The sequence below is a fragment of the Protopterus annectens genome, chromosome 6.part0 (genome assembly GCF_019279795.1).
Source record: "Protopterus annectens isolate FY-2018-M chromosome 6.part0, PAN1.0, whole genome shotgun sequence".
NCBI lineage: Eukaryota > Metazoa > Chordata > Ceratodontiformes > Protopteridae > Protopterus > Protopterus annectens.
The window spans coordinates 773007039-773030088 of record NC_056737.1 but is presented as its reverse complement, the minus strand read 5'-3'; the positions used below and the strand labels follow the sequence as shown (position 1 = coordinate 773030088).

The 23050-nt window shown below is 38.0% G+C and overlaps 1 protein-coding gene across 1 annotated transcript in view; it reads right to left on the bottom strand.

Annotated features, from left to right (window-relative positions):
• The window catches only part of KIAA0586 (KIAA0586 ortholog), a 4394667-nt gene that overhangs the window by 992815 nt on the left and 3378802 nt on the right, over nt 1–23050 (bottom strand). The window contains exon 18 of the mRNA XM_044074450.1: nt 841–918. Within this exon, the coding sequence (XP_043930385.1) occupies nt 841–918 (78 nt within the window). The remainder of the gene's footprint in view (nt 1–840; nt 919–23050) is intronic.

The following is a 23050-nucleotide window of genomic DNA, read 5'->3' as shown; positions in this document are numbered from 1 at the left end:
AAATAACAAAACTAATAAATAAGGAATTCAATAAAAATAGCAGTGATTTTATCTGCAAACAAATGGCATAAAGCCCAAGCCACATGTCTACCAACAAGCATCTAAGCATTAAATACATATCAGCAGAATCTTACTACAGTGCCATTAGAACTGAAAAATGCCAGTCCTGTGATGGTTTAAGAAAATAATGTTTCTTAAAATCTGTATATAATCCTCAAGTTAAAAAAAAATCACATTTTGGTTCATTGTTGTGACAACATAAAGAATACATTAATATCTATATAAAGAACATATCAATGTCTATATCTATGTATAAACGTGTATGTATGTATATATATATATATATATATATATATATATATATATATATATATATATATTACACCCCCCCCCCCTAAATAGTACATGCAGCCTAAAGAATAATACACCCCGTTAGGAATGTCATATTCTTTTGGTGAAATTATATTTGTATACAAGGTATATCACATCCTTACAAAGTGTAGAGCTTTTTTACCTGCGGTGGTGGTGCTGCGGTAGCGTTGTCGCCTCACAGTAAGACGCTGTCCGGTTCGATTCTCAGCTAGAGCGTCTTCTGCGTGGAGACATGCGTGAATGGGCGTACCTTCGTTGAAGGTTGTGCGTCAGGGCTGGTAACTTGGCACGTAAAAATCAACTACCAATCATTAGCAGACCGGAGTTCCGCTGTGGCGACCCCTAACCAGGAAAAGCCAAAAGACACAACAACAACAAAGTGTAAAGCTTTTTACCTATTTGCTGCTTAGCAAATGTTTGCAGAGGTGGGAGGAATGGGTATTTGTACACGAAGGAATGCAAACATACCTGAGTCACATCTGCTACTGCTAGAAAATCACTTCCTGGAAATTGACCTTCATCTTCTTCATCATCTGGCTCTGGGGACTAAAAAAGATAACAACTGCAGTTATAAATATCATATTTGCTATTACTTAGCTGCATGGACTGTTAAGTTCCAGTTTAAATGGATTAAATAAAAACTGCTTTCCTTGGATTATAAGAAGAGACTAAAATAATAGCAGAAGTCAACATAAATAGTCTCCCAAGATGGCAGTGCTTCTAAAAACACCAATACAGTCCTTTTAGAACAATTTAAGTTTTGCTAAAAAGGAAATCTGAAACAGTATCTGTGTACTCACAACATGACAACAATTAAACAGCTTTATTCATTTAGATATTTTATTTAGCCTAATTAAGATTAATTAAGCCACATTTAATTTGCTGATTACTGGATGGCACCACCACTCACTCCACCTTATAAACGTACAAAGAGGATAACAAAGGACAAAAACCCGGAGCAAGACTAATCGGATATATACAAAGGATGGTATAAAAGGGGAATGTGACTAAAACAGTAGCATGACTGCTACACTTCTCTGGTCTATTCTACACTGTTTCTGCTTCAAAGCAAATTAACATATTTTATTCTAATTAAAGTTCATTTATCTGCTAAAGACAATTTTTTTTCTACTGAATAATTTCTGCTTCTGAAGCCAACATGGCAGTTTAGTAAAGCAACCACTGTTTATATCAATAAATATTTGTTCACATCAAGTGTATTTTATTCCCTTGCACAACAACAAGATATTCAGCTGGCATCAGGGTTCATGGAGTGCATCTTAGTCCTACCTGCAAAGTCTAGGCGGTTCAGCATAAGGACACTTATTACAGCTGACAAAGGAAACTTGACATTTTATCAACAAAGCTCTGCTGTTAGTATAAACTGTTAATACCAACAAATTTAGTCAACACACCATGAAGCAAAAATTACTGAAATTACTTCTGGTGAAAAGCACAGTTACATGAGTGTATTCTCTGTCTGTAACACCAAAATTATCAACAGACAGATTCCCTGTATCAGTAAAACACGTGGGCTTTTTATCACTCATGCAACCGTGTATCCTAACTGTTTTTTAAGCAGATGAAAGGTGAAAATTCTCTTGCGTAAGGGTAATGTCAGTCTTAACAATGCTGCAACTCCAGCTTGAGCTGGCATGAGCCCCACATAAAAGCAGCATTACCCTGCAACAACTTCAGTTCATCTAGCACAAAACTTCTAATAGTTAATGCAATAACTTATAGCAGTGTATACACAAAGCAACTGCATATGATTTATAGCAAGTAGTCAATGAAAAAGGGAATCCAAGGTCAAATCCAAGTGTGCTAAGGAGATGGTGGGAGGGAGACTGTTCTGCGGCAACAGTTTTTCCCATACAGATCCTTTGTTACGGTAAATACACTCACACATCTATTTTCTATCACTTTTAGAACTGATGAAGCAAAATAATGAGCAGCATCTCCAGTTGTTAATGCACATCTGTTCCAGGGCTGTGGACAGGGAAGACATAATACCCAGTAGCACAGTCCTGCAAAAGTCTCTGCTATGACTGGGCATGTAGATACTAATGTATATGGGGGCAGATATCCTGATCACAGCTTCATAAATGTGCTTTGTATACATTTATAAAATATTAACAAGAATAGCAGCTCCAGAAGAATGTGCCCTGATGGTGCTTTTCAAAGTTTTCTTTGCCGGATTAAAACAGAACACAATTCAAAAGGCATCCCATTTAACAATATTTTAGTCAAAACAGATTCTGATTTTCTTCCATGAACCAGATTCATCTATTACATTGACTGTGGTCTCTCTCCTCTCCACACAGAACCTTAGCTGTCTACGTGTATGCAAGACTTCAGTTATGTCCCTCCAGCCTCTTGTTGTTTCTGTTCTGAAATAAGGCTTGCAACTGAATGAACTGGTTTAAGATGACAGTTAAAATAAATTTAGGGATAAATGATGGATTAGTTCTCACAACAGTTCATTCAGAATGAAGTGTTATATTAACAAAATGTATGTACTTAACATAAGTTTAGATCTGGATAAACAGGTCCACCCAAGTCAAAGGCAGAATTAATGCCATCCACAACCCCTTTTCCCATCTCCATATCTCTATCATGCCTTGCTAAGGTGGTGCAGAATGCATCAGAATACAAACCAAAGGGCATGTAGACCATGCCAGCAAAAGGGCAGGATGTAGGTGGAGGATGTTTATGGTGAAAACAAGACAAGACCGGATTATCCATATCCAAAATGATAGTAAATACACAATTTTAGTGTCTGGTATTGTGAATGGTTCCTTCCTCATTAACAGTAGGACACAGTACCAAGCTTACCCTCCTGGTTGGCCACCTTCATGGAACATCTCTAACAGCTGTGACCATGAAGGAAGACCTAGGTCTAGAGACTACAACTAGTTTCTAGTGTGTTTTGAAAATACTTAATGAAGCTCACGTAACTGCTATACAAACATCATTTAATGACACATTTTTCATAAATGCCTGGGAGATGATAACTGCCCTGTAAGAGTAGGTTCTAGGTACAAAAGCCAAAAGTTTGTGTTTTTTCACAGCAAAATGTAATACAGTCAATGATCTAGACAAAGAACCCTACTTCTTTTGAGAAAAGGCTGCATACAGGTCTTTCCTAGTCAACTTGGTTTTGTCCACAGCAACTCTGAACGGTCTGTGGACATCCATACAATATGGTACATTAGTTAGTATAATTAGGAAGAATACGTGTGAGATAACAGAATGACTCAGACTTGTTTCAGTGGCCATTCTTGGTATAAAAGATGAGAGTACACAATAACATTCTATGTTTATGGAAAAAAAAAAAAAAAAAAGTAACGTTCCATCTGTGTTGTCGATCTTCATCTATTTTTGACTCGTGGATAGTCGGTTCCGATCCTCAGAACCATTTCGGACGTTATACAGCTTGCGCCAGCCAAAAATCTCTCGAGCTAATACTCTACCCACAATGCCTCTCTCTATATTACCTCAGACCGAGTTTGCAGCAGTACAGAAAGACAGAAGAACCATAACCAAACATGAAAAAGCCATGTCCAAGGTGAAACCTAACAAGGAACCCAGGACAAGTGATTAATCCTCCAGGAATTCACAGGAGGGGGAAGGAGGGTGCGATGCCAAGAATAGATGAAAACTGCAACACAGATGGAACGTTATGGTAAGACATAACTTCTTTATTTGATAGTTGTCAATCTTCATCTATTCTTAACTCGTGGGACAGAGTCCCCACTTCCTTTAGATCCTGGGTGGCCCTACAGAAAGATAATACTGAGAACCACAGAACCAAAGGAAGCTCTTCCCCTGGAGACCAGATCTAATTTATAATGAATAATAAAGGTATGTGGAGTAGCCCATGTTGCTGCTGCGCATATCTCATTCATGGAATCCTTAGAATGGAAAACCGCTGAAGTGGCCATTGATCTGGTGGAATGCGCTCTGACAGGCACAGGTAACTTGAGAGTCTTTTTGTTATATATGCAACTAATGCAGTCTCAGCCATTTTGACAAGGTAACTTTGGAGACCGATTTCCCTAAATTTGAGCTGGAAAAGGATGCAAACAACTGATCTGATTTTCTAGATTCTTTAGACCTACTGAGGTAGAAAAGTAATTGTCTGTGAACATCCAGAAAATATAAGCAATATTCACCTTTCTTGGTAAGTTAGGAACGAAAACAGGTTAAGTCAATGGTTTGATTAATGTTGAATTCGGACACCACCATCGGAAGAAAGGATGGACTGGTTGTGAAGGAAACTCTTTCCTTATGGAAAACTAAATAAGGGGGTTTTGAGCATAAAGCCTGAATCTCAGAGACTCATTTTGCAGAAGTAATAGCTATGAGAGAAAGCGTTTTCTATGAAAAAAACTTTAAGCTGCATGTTGCGGTGGCTCAAAGGGAGGAAGCACCAGTGACTGAAGACAATGGTCAGATCCCATGGGGGTGGAGGGTCTTTAAACGGAGGTTTTAAATGTAGAGCTCCTTTGAGGAACACTTTACGTGAAATCAGAGGGAGGTCCTCAAAACCATTATGAAAGTTAGAGGTGGCAACTAATTGGACCTTAATCGTGGAAGCTGAAGCTCCTTGATCGAAAAGAAAGTTTTAGAAATTCTAGAACTCTTTCCATGGGTGTGGAGAAAGGGTTAAGATTATTATCATATGCCCAGGTTGAAAATCTCTTCCACTTACTAAGGTAGAGTTCCCTGGTGGATGCTCTATGGGAAGCCAGAAGAATTTTCCGCACTGGGGAAGGTAAATCATTATGCATGGCGACTAGTGGAATTGGAGGAACCAAGCTGTCAGCTTGAGAAGTTGAAGTTTGGAATGCACCAGTCCCTGAGGGTGAGACAGCAGGTCTGGAACTGGGTTAAGAATCCAAGGACGGTGAACTAGATGAGGCCATAGGAAGAGGAACCAAATTTGTTGAGGCCAGTAGGGTGCAATGAGGATCACTTTGCTTCTCAACCTGGTTGCTTTCCTCAGAAAGAACGGAACTAGAGGTAAGGGGGGGCACAGAGGAGACCTGGGGGTCAATTGAGGAGAACAGCATCTCTAGGGGACTCCCCCTGTGGGGGGATTAGGGCAAAGTAACTTCTACACTTGTTGTTTTGGGGTAATGCAAATAGATCGCAGCAACGCTGGTCCTACTGACGAAAAATCTTCCCCTCTATTCTAGGATTGCCACTCATGAGGCAGAAGTATACACCTGCTCGATGTGTCTGCAATCACATTTGAGCTCCCCTGGATGTGCATTGCTATCAGTAAGCAGTTGGAGGAAATTGCCCATTGCCAAATTCTGAGGGCTTCTTAACACAGGGGGTAAGACTTGGTTCCATCCTGTTTGTTGATGTACCAGACCATGCACATGTTGTCTGATTGAATTGCAAAGGTTCCTAGAGGGAGGACAGATTGAACAGCTTGCAATGCTAATAGCACGGCCCTCAACTCCAGAACACTGATATGCAGGTTGGTCTCTATCGGGCACTAAGTGCCTTGGAGTGTTCTTCCCAGATAATGCCCCCATCCCACCCATCTGGGAGGCATCTGTGGTCACTATGGCCTTGAGTAGAGGAGGGGTGAAGGGGCGGCCTAAAAGGATTTCTTCAGATTCCATCCACCAGGATAGGTCTTTTTTTGCAGCGCCTGGTGATAAAAATGGAGTAGGTCATTGGATGGGTTGGAATAGACCATTGTGATGCTGGAAGCCACTGTAGCAGCTGCATGTGAAATCTCGCTAACCGAATCAGAGTGGTTGTCGCTGCCATAGAGCCCAGCGTTTGAAGGACTAGTAGTACCGGGACTTTGTTTTTTGCAGAGAACAGCATGTACTTGGGATTTTATCTTCTCTAATCTGTGCTGAGAAAGGGAGGCTACCCAAGAGGTGGTGTTCAGATGACTGCCTATGAATTCTACATCTTGTGTGGGGTTTAGCTGACATTTTGATTGAATGACTGTGATGCCCAAGTACACGAACAAGTGCAGAATGAATTCTGTTGCTTGAAGCAGTAGATGCCTGGTGGGAGCAGTGATGAGCCAGTATTCTTGATATGGAAACAACCAGAATCTGTACAGTCTCAAGTGAGCTGTTACTGCTGTCATACATTTGGTGAATGTCCTGGGCGCTGTAGTGAGGCCAAAGGCCAGCACTCTCAACTGAAAGTGAGTGGTTCCTATCCGAATGTGGAGAAACCTTCTGGAGCCATTTGTCCATCTTTATGTGGTAACACGCATCTTGAAGATCTATAGCACATCCACTTGCTTTCCTCTAGAAATGGAAGAATAGACTGAACAGTGACCATCTGGAATGTTGAACAAAATTGTTTAGAAGGCTGAGATCCTGAACTGATCTCCATTCCCTTTGTCTTTTTTGGCACTAAAATGAACTTTGAGTAAAATCTGGATCCAATCTGGTCTGGTGGGACTTCTTGGCTGACACTTTTGTCTAGCAGCTTTTGGATTTGTAAGGCTGCTTGATCCCTCTGATTGGGTGAAACATCGAGAAGACTTGTTAGAGATCTTGGATACAGAATGAAGGGGACAGAGTAACCTCTGGTAATAATTCTCCACACCCAAGCATCTGTGGTTATTTGTCACCAAGCTCTTGAATGCAGAGAAAATCTTCCCCCGACTGCTTCCAGAGGTAAGCAATTGGGCCCCCTTTCAGGAGCGGTGGTAGGGCTGGCCAGAGAAAGAATCTCTGATACCCTGATTTGGCAGGCCACCTCTGCCTTGGTGCCAGAATCTTCCATTAGAGCTCCCCCTACGTCCCTGAGGGAAGCCTCCACCACGTGCAAGTGCATCCTGGAAAGGCCCTTGGAACTTCCTGAATCACATCTTTCCACTCCTCTGATTCCTAGAGTAGGACTGTTGGGGAGTAGAAAAATGTACGCCCACTGCAGACAGGGACTTCCCATCTTTCTCACACCTGGCTAGAGTTTCTTTGACTTTGGAGCCAAACAAAGAAAATTTGTCAGAGGGAGCAGTGATGAAGGAAGACTTGAATGGCTCCACAAACTCACACAGGTGCATCCAGGCATGTTATATAATTGCAATGCCTGTACCGGCTGACATGGTCGCCCCTTTGGCTGCATCATGAGCCTCATAGACGAGTTGGAAATAGACTCCAGGGTAGCTAAGTGGGAGGCCACTTTTTCTTGGACCCTGTCAGATACAGCTCCTGTTAGGATGTCCAACAGCTCTTAATCAGATATCTCTGGAGCCTAGTGAAATGTGCCATAAAATTTAAGGACCTTAAGGTGAAGGTTGATGATGCATAAACCCCCTTTCCAAATCTGTCCATCGCCCTAGACTCTCGGCTAGGGGGATGAACAGTGGAGCTTTTCCTCAGCTAGTTCCTTTCCGGTAGCCACTGCCACCACCATGGCATCGACTGAAAACCATTTTGCCCAATGCTGTTGGTCCTCAGGAACAGACAGTACCTTATCTGGTCTCCGGGAAATCAGTTCATGGAGTCAGGAGCCTTCCAAGCCTGCTGAGCGATCAACTTAATGAGATCGTCAGCAGGAGTGATCACCCAAGAAGTAGTTGGGCAAGAACCTTTGGGCTTCCAGTTACCCCTCTGTTTAAGGATCTCTAAAATGTCTCTTTCAGGGGTGACCAGGGAGAAACCTCCCCATCACCGAAATCTGTGACGGACTCTTCAGGAGAGTCTAGGTGTTTCCTCTTACACGTTTTCTTCTGAGGAGGCTCTTTAGTGGGAATGTCTGAGTAGGACTCGGAAGAGGACTGACCTTTTACTGGGATATGTTTAGCCTTTGTGCTCACTGTCCTGGCATGGAGGTTGGTGGAAGCTCTAGGTAAAAGGGATCAGGGGATGAAACTCCGGCACAGCAGGAGCCACCTGAGAGCCTGCAGTGGCCAATGCTCTTTCCATTGCTTGGAAGGCAGTCCCCCCCCAAAGAGGGATGGGAGCCCAGAACAGAGAGAGAGAGAGACAAACCGAGGTCACACCCTGCTCCAAGAGACCCACCTCCAAAGCAGGCGAAAAGGAAGGGTCCCCAGCCTGTCAGAGTTCCAAGAGGTAAGGGTGACCACGATTCAAACCTCTCAGGTCCGATGGCAGAACCACGATCTTGGGAGCCCGCAGGTTTGACGGAAGCAAAGAAGTCAGAGCAGACTCTGGAACTGAAGACAAAAGGGCTGATGGTGCCAGAGCAACTGGAGCCTGAGTGGCCAGAGTGGGAAGCTCTAAGGCCTCTGAGGAGGTCAGAGCAGGAAGAACTGAGTATATAGAGGCTCACTTTTTGGTACCAAAGGAGAGGGCAAGATCTGCTGGGATGCAGTTGGACATGTTGGCACCAACCAAGAAGCTGAAGAAGTCAGTGCCGACACCAGTGCTGACAGCACCAAAGTAGTGGCTGCTGCTGAGGAGGAAAGCTGTTCCAAGAGCTTTGGAACCTTAGCTTTCACTTCCGATCAGGAACCAACGGAAGAGGGGTTATGTTTTTTTATTAGTGCCAATGATGAAGTCGATACCGACTGACTAGTCTTGGAACCAGAGGCCTTTGGAACTGTATCAGCCTTGGATAAGGTTTCTTCAAAGGGGGCCTTAATAAGCCCTTCAAGAATTAACTTATTTCAATGTTCTACCAAGGTCCTAGTACTGAAGGCATGGCAGATGGAGCACTCCAAGTCTAAATGTGGAGCACCTAAACAATAAACACAGGCAGAGTTGGGCATTTTCCTCCTGCTGTCCTGGCACTAATTAAAACCAGCCATGCCCTTGGAATTGTCTGCCATGTTGACAACTAAGAAAACAAGGGAGGTCAACAGCAGAACTGTAGTCACACAGACACACAGGCATGCCCACACACACACACAAGGATAGAAAGAAAAATTCTATCAACAGTAGTAGATAGAACTACCTAAAAAAAGGTAAAAAAGTTAGAAGAGAAAGAATATTACAAACTATGATAACAAAACAAAAAGGAACTACCTAAAAGTAGAGAGGGGACTACCAGTAATGGTAGGAGAAGGGTAACAATGGTTATGGAAAATAAACCACTCGCTCAAGAAAAGGTGGGTAAAGATGAGAAAACAAAGGTTTTTAGTAAAAAAGGGAGAAAGGAAAAGCAGAAAGACTAATAAATTTAGATATTTACTTAGCTGCGAGAGGAGATCCACGGCGGTACAGCAGTAGCATTGTTACCTCACAGCAAGAGGTTCTCCTGTTCGATTCTCGGCTGGAGTGCCTTCTGTGTGGAGTCTGCATGTCCTCCCCGCGGTCGACTGGCCTCCGAAAGACATGCATGAATGGGCGTGCCTTTGCTGAAGGTTGGGCGTCGGGCTGGCAACTCGGCACCATAAAAATCGACTGCCAATCATTAGCGGACCGGAGTTCCGCTGTGGCGACCCCTAACTGGGAAAAGCCGAAAAGACAAACAACTTAGCTGCAAGACGAGAATCGGCCGACACATCTTGTAACAATAGCGGCAAACGAGATCTGAGGTAATTTAGAGAGGGGCATTGTGGGTAGAGTCTTAGCTCAAGAGATTTTTGGCTGGTGCAAGCTGTATAATAGCCACACCAATTTCGAGGATTGGAACAGACTTCCCAAGAGTCATGAATAGATGAAGATTGACAATATTAGATAATAGATTACTGATACATATAAATTCTAGCTAAAGGTAACTAGAAAGAGAATTTTCCAATATAATATTCAATTCAATGATAGCAACTGGTTCAAAAGTAGGAAAAGTCAATTTTGCTAAAACAAAACACAAATCTCAAGAAGGGACAGAATCATTTAAAGGCGAGCTAATAAGGAAAGTGTTTTCAAGAAAGGCCTTATATACCTTCAATATGCTAAGAACAGAGTTAAGAACATTGGTGAAAACTAGAAATGTTTGCAAGATACACTTTAACTCATTAACACAAACAGCACTGATCACACTGTGTTGTTATTCTTGCCTGCAGTATTAGTTCTGTGGTTTTCTTGTCCTATTCAAGCTAATAGCACCTCAAAAACAAACATTGTTGTTCTGCTCTAAAGTAAATGAGGTACTGAATTTGCAGTACTAGGTACATGACTAAGCACACTGAATGCAAGAAAATTACCAGCTGAATGTAAAAAGCCAATTTTTGTTCAGTTGAAAAGATTTTTACTTCATTTCAGTTTGTTTATTAGACTAGCCTGACTAAGCTTAAAAGACTTCATTTTCAGCAGGTTCATACGGAGAACACCTCCAATACAATAGCAGAAAGAAGGGAAGGCAAAAAGTAATACAGTTTACAATCACAATATCAAAAATGAATAAACATTCTTATTCTGACACTGAAAAAATTTAGGTAACTCAGTGTGTTAACTGGGTTTTAGAGCAGATCAAGGGTTACTGCACAAGCACTGCCAAGAGCTACATAAATAGTTCTTTACAGATTTAATTTCTTTATTTTGCTTTTGTTTACCTTGACTGTCTGACTGGATTTAATAAAAAAAAAACTTTTGAGAGGAGGCCCAAGGAGAAAAATTATAACATATTACTAACATTTTAAACAGATAGATAATAATATGCAGGAACAGACATTATTTAATATACACTGCCAATCACACATACATTTGCTAATTAGATTACATTCATATAAACTAAAGCAAATTATTACACTATAAAAGATAGTTATGTATTTTGCAGATGTTGAACAGGTAAAGACGTGTATTAATGGGTTTATCAAACAGATAATACATCTTGTGATTAGAGATGCAAAGAAGTAGAAGGAACTTGGTAAGACAGCAAATGCTAATATTGCAATTAAGAGGCAGGGCGTGAAGCAAGTTCAGAGACAATTATATATGGCTAACATAAGGTTTATACTTGAAGTATACAGGCGGGGTTGTGAGTAGTGTCATAATACTATGCATATGATTAGGAGATGCTATTAAACCTATTCAGGTACTGGTGAAGCCTGGTTGTGGGGCATAGGATTCCAAATGAAGAGAACTGGTTTGATGATAAGGCAAGGCAAGGATTACAGTGGCATGTGCCCTGGAGATATACAGGAGCAGATCCATTGATTTTCTATGTAATGTTTTAGTTGTGTTTAAATTAGTTTATATTCTGAATGGATTTCAGTGGTAGTGGGATGTAGTTCTACGGTTTAGCTACACTACTACTACCTGCAGTGCTCTCAGAGGGTCTAATAGGTTCATTTCAGTGTTTAGCCCCTTAGGCTGTAAAGAACACTCCTGAATCATTAAAATCAGTTTCAAAAACATTACCTTCCATCTAATGATCAAATTTGCTTTTAAAACACTCAATATTAGGTGACAACCAAATATCAGTTGGTATATGGTTCCACATTTTAGGAATTGTTTGAGTTATGCAATTCCATCTTAATTGTGTTCTACATTAAGAAGTATTGAAACTGATATTATCATATCGGTGTCTTCTTATGTTAACAGAGAGACTGATATTATATATACGTTGTATCAATTCTTCCCTAAAAATTTTATATGCGCTTACAGCTTTTCCACTTGGAAGCCTATAACTGAGTGTAAATAACTTTAGAGTTTTGCATCTATCAGAATAAGTTAAGTGATGAACTGAGGATATTCATTTTGTAAATGTTCAATGAACAGTCTCCAGTACCAGTAAGTGGTGTCTATTATATCTGCAAAAAGTGCTAAAGTGCTATTATATTCTAAAACAGGTCAGATGTGCAGCTTATATAAATTAACCAGTCTTTCTTCAACTTGTATAGATAAAGATCTAAACATAAGTCCCATTAATAATAATGCACTTTTTTATAATAGTTACATGAGATAAAAAAGAAAAATCAGATGATGTGTATATACCCAGATCCTTATAGCATTCAATTTCAGATAAAACTGTATTAATTAAAAATAAATGTAGTCTTATTCCAGGCTTGCCAAAATACATTAACTTAAAATTATCAGGGCTGAATTTCAGTCCTACATTGTTTGCCCAAGAAGAAAATTGTCCCAAAAATTCAGACACAGATGCTGAAAACCCATCCTTGTTGATTATAAATCCAAACTTACAGTCATCAGCATAGTTAGCTTACCAACACATAATGTTTTAAAGACTAGTTGAAAGTACTAAATTAAAAAGAAAGTAACCAAACACAATGTCATGTGGTACTCCAGAAAATACAAGGAGAAAGCTGGTGACACCTTTTAATTGCTACCCAGTTAGAGTGACCAAACAGCCAAATAATAATCCAATTGATTAAAAAGGGATTATAATTTGAATTCCTTAATGTATCAGTTATTGAACTATGTGCAATGATATCAAAAGCCTTAGCAGAGTCCACACAGATAACACCGACTGTTAACAAATACCCATGAGCCCAAGTTACTTGATCGTAAAACTCCACTAAATTTGTCAGTAATGATCTACCAGGACAAAACTTATGTTGATATAAGTCAGCACATTCGTTATGATTTAGTGAGTCAGAAAGTAGGTTTTATAAAACTCATTCACAACATTTACATAAAATAGGTGTATGACTTATAGGCCTGTAGCTTTGCAAGTCCCTTTTGTCTCCCTTTCTATAAATAGGTGAACTAATTGTTTGTTTTTTGTTTTTTTCCCAAATGGAAGGCACTATACTACTACTATTATATAGCAAAGCATTAAAGATCTTATGCAAAACTGGCAAAAAAAATACTTCTCAAGCTATATATCATCATCACTGGAGTAACAACTGGACATAAAGATGTTTTATTTCCCAACTTTTTTAATACTTTAGAAATCAGTTCAATGCTTATTGCAGAACAATTCTTATTAATTGTAGAAACCAAGTCCAAATTAGCCATTATATACATAGGTTGTGATAAGTCAGAAAAAAATTATTAAACTCATCAACAATTCTATAATGATCAGTTGTCAGGTATTCATCTAAAAATTGATAAAATAGAATCAGTACTCCTAATAGCAGAATTAATACATTTAAAAACTGTTTTTATTAGCCAACAGAGATGATAAATGGTTTTCATACTCAAGATTTTCATTATTTAACTGATTTATACAAAACTATAGATAACTCTAAAAAACATATAAATATAATAGGAACCTATATACCACCCGGAAACAACTTCTCCATAATGGAAAACTTACTACACTGGTCCTCAACAGCCCTGCCTCAGGAAACAATAATCATGGGTGATTTTAAAATAGACTAGTTAACCTGTAACTCTCACCCACTAATCACATTAACCTCCATGACTTCACCCAAATTATTTAAACATCAACCAGAACTGATAAGTCATCCAATAGGCACGCAATTCCTGACTGGATTCTAATAAATAGACCTACACTCTCCTTTCACTCTTGCTGCCTCCCTGATTCTTTTAGTGACCATCTCCCATCCTACTTGCCATCTAATAAGGAACAAGATAAACTTTAACCCCCAAAACTTCATAACCATCCTCAAACTCTGCAATTGATCTCCACTTAAGCACCTGACCCTGGAAAAGGCTGTTAAATATTTTAACTCATCCTTCATAAATATGTTAAACATTCAACACCCACCCAGGACTATAAGAATAAAAGTTAACTATGCCCTATGGCTAAGTAAAGAAACCACAGACTTACTAATATTAAGACACAAAGCCTGGGCTCAGCCCTACAAAACCACAAATGACGCTGCCAAACATGCATACTGCAAGCTTAGAAATAAGGCAAAAATACTAGTCAAGACAAGATTAAGTTTGATCATAATATCCAAATTAAACACCACAACAAGCCACAAAAGTTTTGGTCAGCTATTAATAACATATTTATACCAGATAATGCTAGCACCCCCCATCTACTACTAACAACACCAATAGCATAGCCACCTAAGTCAATAAAACTTTACTGAAACAATTTTAACTCTTTCTAATAACTACAGCAACACTCCTACTACTGTCCTTTCTACATTAACTAATAACACCACCATCTTTTTCTTGCAACCTGTCTCAACTGACTTGATAAAAAATACTTAAAAACTAAAACCCTTAACCTAGCAGCTGACAACCTACCTGCTGACTAACTTAGATTCCCTGCTAATGCAATTGCTTACCCTGTATCCATCCTTATTAACAGCTCCATCTCCGAACACCAAGTCTTTGCTATTTGGAAAACTTCCCATATTATCCCATTATATAAAGGAAGAAAATCAACTGAACTGTGCAATTATTGGCCAATCGTTATACTATAATCCCTGCCTACAATTCCTGAGAGATGCATACGCACACAAATCCTGGCCTGCCTGCTAACTAACAAATTTTATCAAATACTCAGCATGGATTTCACCCCTTTCACAGCACCATCTCTGATCTAATGAGTCTTATTAATACTGTTAATTTTCATAGGAATAATGGCAAATTTGTATCCTCTAGATTTCTCGACGTTTCAAAAGCCTTTGATATGGTCTACCATAACAAAATGATTAATGTACTAACTGACCTGAATCTAAGACAGACTACTCTTACATGGCTCCATGACTACATAACTAGCCACCATCAAGCTGTAAAATGACAGCAAAACCTCTCTACTCATCTAGCTGTTACCATAAGAGTTCCTCAAACATCTATCCTGGGACCCATACTTTTCACACTATTTACTGACAATCTGCACACGTCAACACTGCATGCTTCCGTTATTCAGTACGCAGATGATCCCACACTGTGTGCTGCAGCATCTTTTTTTTTTCCCCCAAAATCTCTCTATTTCAATTTTCTTTTCCAAATAATAACAACAATACGGTAACTCAAAAAGACAAATAAACAATACAAATACCTATCTAAAGAAAATAGACAACAATCTCGTTCCGAGAAAATTATACATATGTATATATACAATATATTCACAAGAAGTCACTACATCATCAAGTAAAGTATGAGAATTCTTGTATTCATTTGGTCTCATAAGGGATAGTTAAAATGGGGATAGTCTATATATAAAGGAAAATAGAAATTTAACCATTTATTTGTATGTTTAGGGAAAATATCTAGTTACACATATACTAAGAAAAGGGAGAAGATGCAAGAAAGACTGGTTATACTACATTCATTTCTTATTTAAAGGTTAGCTTTTCATGACAATTTGTAGGCAAATTTTATTTGTTAATAATTATATCTAGCAAGTAACCCCAATATTTTTGGTAATAGTGTTTGTTTTTTGTTTTTGAATAAATTAATTTGTGAGATGAGATATATTTGCTAGCAAAATTGCTAAAATTTTCCCATGTAATTGGTGACATGACATTCCAATTCTTTGTAATAAAGAATTTAATAAGGGCACACATTGTAATAAAGACATGTTTTAATATTTTTGGGAGTTGATTGATATTAATGCACAATATAGCTGTCTCCCAAGTAAGGGTTGATTTTTCATATCCCATCTTCTCTAATCTTACTCTCAAGGAACACCATAAGTTGTGTATCTTAGTACAGTTCCACATGACATGTAACATATCAGCTGCTTGATCCGGACAATGGAGACATATATGCGAAAATTTAGGATTGATTTTATTTAATTTAGATAAGGTATAATATAGATTGTTATTTACCATAACTTATGTATATAACAGCTTCTTGAAAGGAATGAATTTGATTGTATTTTCAATGGCTAGTTTCTTATTTTCTTCAGTCAGTGATTGATTTTTCATTTGCCAATAGTTTGAAAATAATAAAGAATTCTGATGTTTTGCACTCATTACAATTTTATAAGCCCTAGAAATTGTTTTCCCTTTAATCGCAAGATTTTCAAGTATTAATTTAACTAAATCTGTGTGTATTTGTGAGAATTTAGCATTTATAAGATGATGAAGTTGGTTAAGGATAATACTATACTTCATAGGAAGTTTGAGTTCAAGTCTCATTTGCCCATGCAGCATCTTCACAACTACAATTAATAATGTAAGATTCTGTCTCAAAAGTTGAAGCATGGCTAACTTTCAATTAATTCTGAACCCTAATAAAACTAAAGTCATGCTTTTTCAACCTACAAGACACACTATGCCCCTTCCTCATTCAACATCTTGTCCATGAATAACACCACTTCACCCATAACCCATACTAAGCTACTGGGAATCGTAATCGATAGTAGCTTTATATTTGATTTTCATATTGCACAGACTATGAAGAAAGTGCACAAAAAGCTGGGTACTGTATACAGACAAACAGTATCTTACTAATAACACAAAAGCAACTATTGCATGAACACATCCTATCTCAACTCTCCTCTATGCCTCACCAATTCTAACATAAAGAAATCAGATTTAGCAAAGTTAGAATCATGTTATAACAAAATTGTCATGTTTGCCACAGACGCACCTTTAAGGTCACACCACTGCATAGCACTCAAGCAACTTAACTGGCTAGAACTACACACAACATTTACTCTATAACCAACTCACTATGGCCCATAAAATTCTAAACCAACCAGAGAAAACCCCTTCCCTCCAAAATCTTCTACTCCCATACCCAAGTAACCATATCCTACGTTCCAGTAACAAATCTTTATTGAAAGTAACTTAAGCCAATAACGCAGCAGGTGACTCTCTCTTCTCAAACTACATAGCTTAAACCTGGAACAAATTCCCTTCAGATATAACAACTACTACTGATCTGTTCCACTTTAAAAAATACTTAAAATCCACTTATATAAAACACAGATATGCTCGTGCACTACTCTGGGTTAGGCCTTCATTTCTTATTCAACATTCACAAAAAATGTTTTTTCTATCTCTGATGTCAAGGTACAAACAATGAAAGAAAGCACCTATAATCTATTACTTATATGTATAGATATGCCATCTATTGATCTTTAACTCATAAACATGTTAACTGTCTCTTGCTTTGACACCACAAACAGGCATTCTATACTGAATGCATAAATCTCTCTGCAATATATGGACCATCTGTATATGTTGTTTGTGTACATGAGATCTTTTACTGTCTCTATGACAATTTTGTAAATGTGTGTATTTTTGCTATTACTTGTATATGAAAATGTGGACATTTCTTTGTTTAATGGGGAGCTTTTCTCCCCGGATCTCTGCTGAAAAATGACTTGTACCCAGTCAGACTTTCCCAGTAAACAAATGTAAAATAAATAAAAATAAATATTCTTTGGTAATAAAAATGTAATATAGATTTAGCATATGGACTATTTTTATCATTCATTTGTGAAAAGTCTCTTCTTTCTTTTATATATTTGATGTGGTTCAGTGTCCCACCAGTAAGGAAATTTGCGAGTTTTATATGCCTTACTGCAAGTTAATAAACCCATAGCACAACTCAGAATAGATTCCAGGACAGAATAAGCTCCATCTTCCTCAGTACTCAATAACAATGACCAGTCAATTACATTCAGAGAATTATTTATGCCCAAAAATTCAATCTTATGATACTGATATTTCCTAACAAGTCTTGATCATAAATTAGGACTAAACAAAATACGAGTTGCAACTGCACAATGGTCAGAATTACATAATGGTAGACCCACAACTTCAAGTTGTGATGGTCAGTTTGTCACAAAGAGATCTAGTATGCGACTACCTTTAGTAGAAGGACAAATTAATTGAGTTATATCAAATTGAAGTAAACTGTCCAGAAAAATCAATTTTGAATTTCCTGTTTGATGAATAATCAAACTAATTATTTGGATAATGGAAATGAATAAGAAAAACAGCAAAGCTATGTTCAAAGTGTAACTCCAAAAATTTCATGCATTCTTTGTGAGTGTTAGAGTCCATGGAAAGTTTTCTATAAGGACAAATTAATTTTAAGGTATTTGATCCAGAAAAAGAATGTGTATCAATAGAAATGATGTCCAAGTCAGTGTTAAGTCGATTTAATGTGTAAATTAAATAATCTTTTAAAAATTATAAATCTACTTCTATTTCTATATGTCCTAAGATATTCAATCTTCTCATATCCAGGGAGAAATAAATTAGCTGTAGCCCATGCTACAACTCTTGCTATTATATCCAATTTCTCTTGTTGTGAGACATACAGTAACTTATTATATTAATTTGCTTATCTTCTAGCATTACAATAATATAGCTTTAGAATGTTATTTGGTCTTAGGTAGTCTGAGACATCTATCAGAAATGGTATATCTAAAAAAATAAAGTAATCAGTTTACTATAGATAAACCTTGAACCATATTTACTTAAGTGCAGCATGTCACTGGAAAACATTCAATAATAACAATTATACAATGAACGCCCATTAATATTCCAAAACGTGCACGGTGACTGGACAGCGTGCACATTGTAAATCAGAGTTATAGTAATGGAAAAAGGTACGGTCTCCCAGACTTTTTCCATTAGTATAACTTTTTTTACAGCAACGAAAAATGCAAGATCTCCGTTGCTTTTTACACAATGTCTCGCTATTTTAAACGAGTTTAACATAGCGAGACAGCTTTAAAAAAAGTAACTGAGATCTTCCTATCTCCGTTGCTTTTTATAAAGGTGTCTCGCTATGTTAAATGGGTTTAACATAGCGAGACAGCTTTAAAAAAAGCAAAGGAGATTCTCTGTTGCTTTTTTAAAGTTGTCTCGCTATGTTAAACTCCTTTAACATAGCGAGAAACTTTGTAAAAAGCAACGGAGATCTTGCTTTCTCCGTTGCTTTTTTCAAAACTGTCTCGCTATGTTAAACATAGCCAGACAGTTTGTAAAAAGCAAAGGAGATCTTGCTTTCTCCATTGCTTCCGCCCATAGCTCTGATGTACTGCGTAAGTATACTCATGTGCAGTACATCAGAACTGCCGCAGAATACCAGACAGCTGCGGAAGGACAGCAAGGAGGCATTATACAATGCCATTATTTAAGAAAAGTAATTATTTTTTTTCTTAAATAATGTCATTGTATAATGGCAATAACCCACTTCTGCGTGTGGGTACTGATGGATTTACCCACGGTTGTCTTTGTTTGGCCACTCGGGCTTCACCCTCGTGACCACACCAACCGTGGGTAAATCTAGCATTAGCCACACCCAGGCGTGGCTTATTGCTATAATAAATTCTTCCCAATGAGTAAAGTATATATTATGAGTTAAACATACAGATCTTAACAAACTGTTAAACAATACAGTTTTAGAATACACACACACACACACACACACACATATATATATATATATATATATATATATATATATTTAGTCATTGCACTTCATACTTGGGATTATTTCACCAAACATAACCTTTACTTTGTTACTTTCAAACAATTCAATGACATCTTAATATCACTGTTTTCATAAGATGTAATGCAGTCTTATTCAAGTCATTAGTTCAACAGCGAACAAAGGCAGTAGAATAAAGTATCTTTCCCTTTAACAGAGTTCTTAAAAGACAGCGTAAATCGGACCATTTCAAACCTGATATGCTAATAACAGTAAAATGAATAGAGTCGATATTCTGCAAAGGTCTCCTTATGTCCTTTAACACTGAATCAGTTAGAAATAAAATGAATCTGAGAAATTACAGTCAGTTACCCCACCTAATGCTCCTTTTATTTTTTTTTTACAAGAGATATACTATTTTTATCAACCTCTTCAGATAGTTCTATAATATTTTCATATTTTTAAATGTATTACAACTTCAGGATACAAAGAATGTGGGGGAAATAAAATTTAAGTCATTAAAACTGCTTCCACTGTCAACAGAAACACTAGTTGTTTTGACTAAAAGTTCCTGAGAAATAGTATCATAACTGAAATCAAAGATCCTTCAACAGCTGGTTCTAACTCAGAATGAATCAGCTCTACATGATCCCTACTTTTAGAATCTTCAGTAATTGAATTTGCAGTTAAATCATTTTTGAAACAAAAACCACGGAATAATCACCATCATGAAATACATTTAGATACATTTAATGAAAGAACATTTGTTGCCTAAAGTGCAAGGAGGAGAAACTTTCCTTTTCTTTTTCCTGCTCTTTTGTCACTGCTCAACTTTCTTTTTATAGATTTTTTTGCTTTAAATAAGTTATTTCTGGGATACTGCTTGATTTTATTAACTATCTTATTGCACTTATTTACTTGTCCAAAGTTCTTGTTCCTTAATTCAAAGGTCATTTCTTCTGAATCGAGTGGGGCCTGGGACTCTTACCTATCAATGGACAAAATTCATTAATTTGAGGTAAATTTGTATTTATTTGAGGATATTCTAAACTAATATTATATATAGAAAATATAGTCTGACTCATGAATAAGCCAGTAATGCATTTAAATCTTCCTTCCAAGGTGATACAAAACTGGATATACATTTTAAGGAACTTTCTAATTCATGTTCGGTTCACTTGGCACCAGCTATGGTCTTGCTATTCAGAATCTCTATTAATTCTGATAACTTAGCACATTTAAAATAAAACCTTAAATCATTACTAATTACATGAGTAAGATAAACTCCCAATTTCCACACCTTACCATAAATTTATTCCTCAATAAATCACTTAGTGCATGTTCACTGAAAGAATTCATCACTGTGTAAATGAACTATTATTGACATTCAAATGAAGTTGTCACTACACCAACACTAGTCTGAAGCTAAATCAAATATAATAAAATACAAAAATCACTAAACATATTTACCTTAACAAAGTACATAAAACTCAAAAAAATCATGAAAATCATACAGAGTTGCACTTCTCTACTTGCTGCTACGCAAAGAATATGTATAAAGTGCCCTGTTAACTCATGGATCCATTCACAGACATGAGAGGGCTCACAAATAAAGTAAACAAACTCCTCAAAGCATAATGCTACCAGAGTATATATACAATGGCATGTTCTTAGTTATAAGTGCTGTACCCACTTCATGGAGCACTTCTTGCATGTTCTGTTAACTAAGCCACCCCCCACCCCCACCCCCACAGCTAGGCACTTTCACACACAGAATGAAAAAGAATAATGTGAGTTTGCAGCATCATTAAAAAGAGAAGAAAGTGCTCACAGATAAAATAATCAAATTACGTAAAGCACAACACTAGCAGAGTATACAATGCCAAGTTTTTCGTGTTAGATGATTTGGTTATATGGTAAGTCGTAATCCTTTTTTCTCTAGAGATGTTTGCATAGAGGTGCTATTCCATATAGGCATAACAGAATAAGGGAGGAAGTTTTGTAATTTAGATATTCCTTTAAAAAATATTTATTTTTTTTCTTTTTTAGATAATTGCTGTCCAGAACTGACTGCTAGTAGGTGATGAAGATGTTGATCAGTGTCAGTGGTGCAACAGGTAGCTTACTTGCATTTGCTGTAGAAGGCTGTGGGTTCTATTCCCACACCAAGTAGATTAATTACTAACACTACTGCACATCATAAGAGGGGTGAATGCTGCACTCCTGAGTTTGTCTTTCTTTGGAGCCATCAGCAGCCCATCATGTTTCCCACCACCAATTAGGGAAACCACCGTAAAAACTTCTCCAAAGCCAACTTCACACTTCTTAAGACAGAAGTGGCAAACTTCATGACACCCATGCAGACGTACAATAGAGGTACGACTGCTGAATCCTACACAAATGCACTTTATAAGCACCTACACGAGTGCATGGATCATGCTATCCCTAATGGAACCAAGATGCTATCCTCCAAAAAAGGAAGCCAATCTGGTGGTCCTCTGCCATAAACAAACTCTACAACAGAAGAAAGAAACTAATGCAAAAAAGAGTAAAATCCCATGACTGGAGGAACTCCCTGGTCAACCTCAAGTAAGAAGCTGAGATCCCTCATAAAATCCTCCAAAGCTAGTTATGAAAACAAAATTGCCACTGGCTCTAAAGACAACCACAAAGCATTCTATAGCTATGTCAAGAATCTCAATGGCAACACTCAGATCTGCTCTGAGTTACAAAACAATGGCATTAAATATACAGAACCAAAAGATATTGCCAACATCCTGGCAGATAGGTTCAGTGATAACTTTACCCCCCCTCTCACCCCCTAGAGGGCCCATCTCTATACCGGAAGAATGCAAAGTTCCTGTAATCACAGCTGCACAGGTAAAAAACACACTCTCCAAAGCCAAGAACACAGCATCCATGGGATCTGACAATATCCCAGGCTGCGTTCTACACAAACTACAGAATGAACTGGCACCCTACCTAAGTACCATGTTCAGTCATAGCCTCATGTCAGGCTTTGTGCCCATTGAATGGTGCACCGCGATGGTTATCCCACTCCACAAAGGGGGAGCTATGACGGACCCAGGGAACTACCGCCCCATTAGCCTGACGAGTCTGGTCTGCAAGGCCATGGAACATATCATCATGGAACTCATAAACAAAGACATTGGTAATCTCCAAACTCTGGACCCTACCCAGTTCGGGTTTATAAAAGGCAGCTCATGTCTCTTAAACCTGACTGACTTCTCTGAAGCAGTCACCAAAGCCAAAGATGAGGGTACGGTGATTCACACAGCTTATCTAGATCTCGCCAAGGCTTTCGACACCATCCCCCATTCTGGAATTATAGATAAGCTTACTAAACTAGGTATAAATCCCTATGTCACAAGATGGCTTGCCAACTTGCTCACGGACAGAACCCACACTGTGAAAGTAGCAGACTCCAAATCCGACTTCAGACCAGTGACAAGTGGAGTACCACAGGGTTCAGTCCTGGGTCCTCTCCTGTTTGGTATCTACTTCTCTGAAGTACAGGCTAACACAGAAGGTCT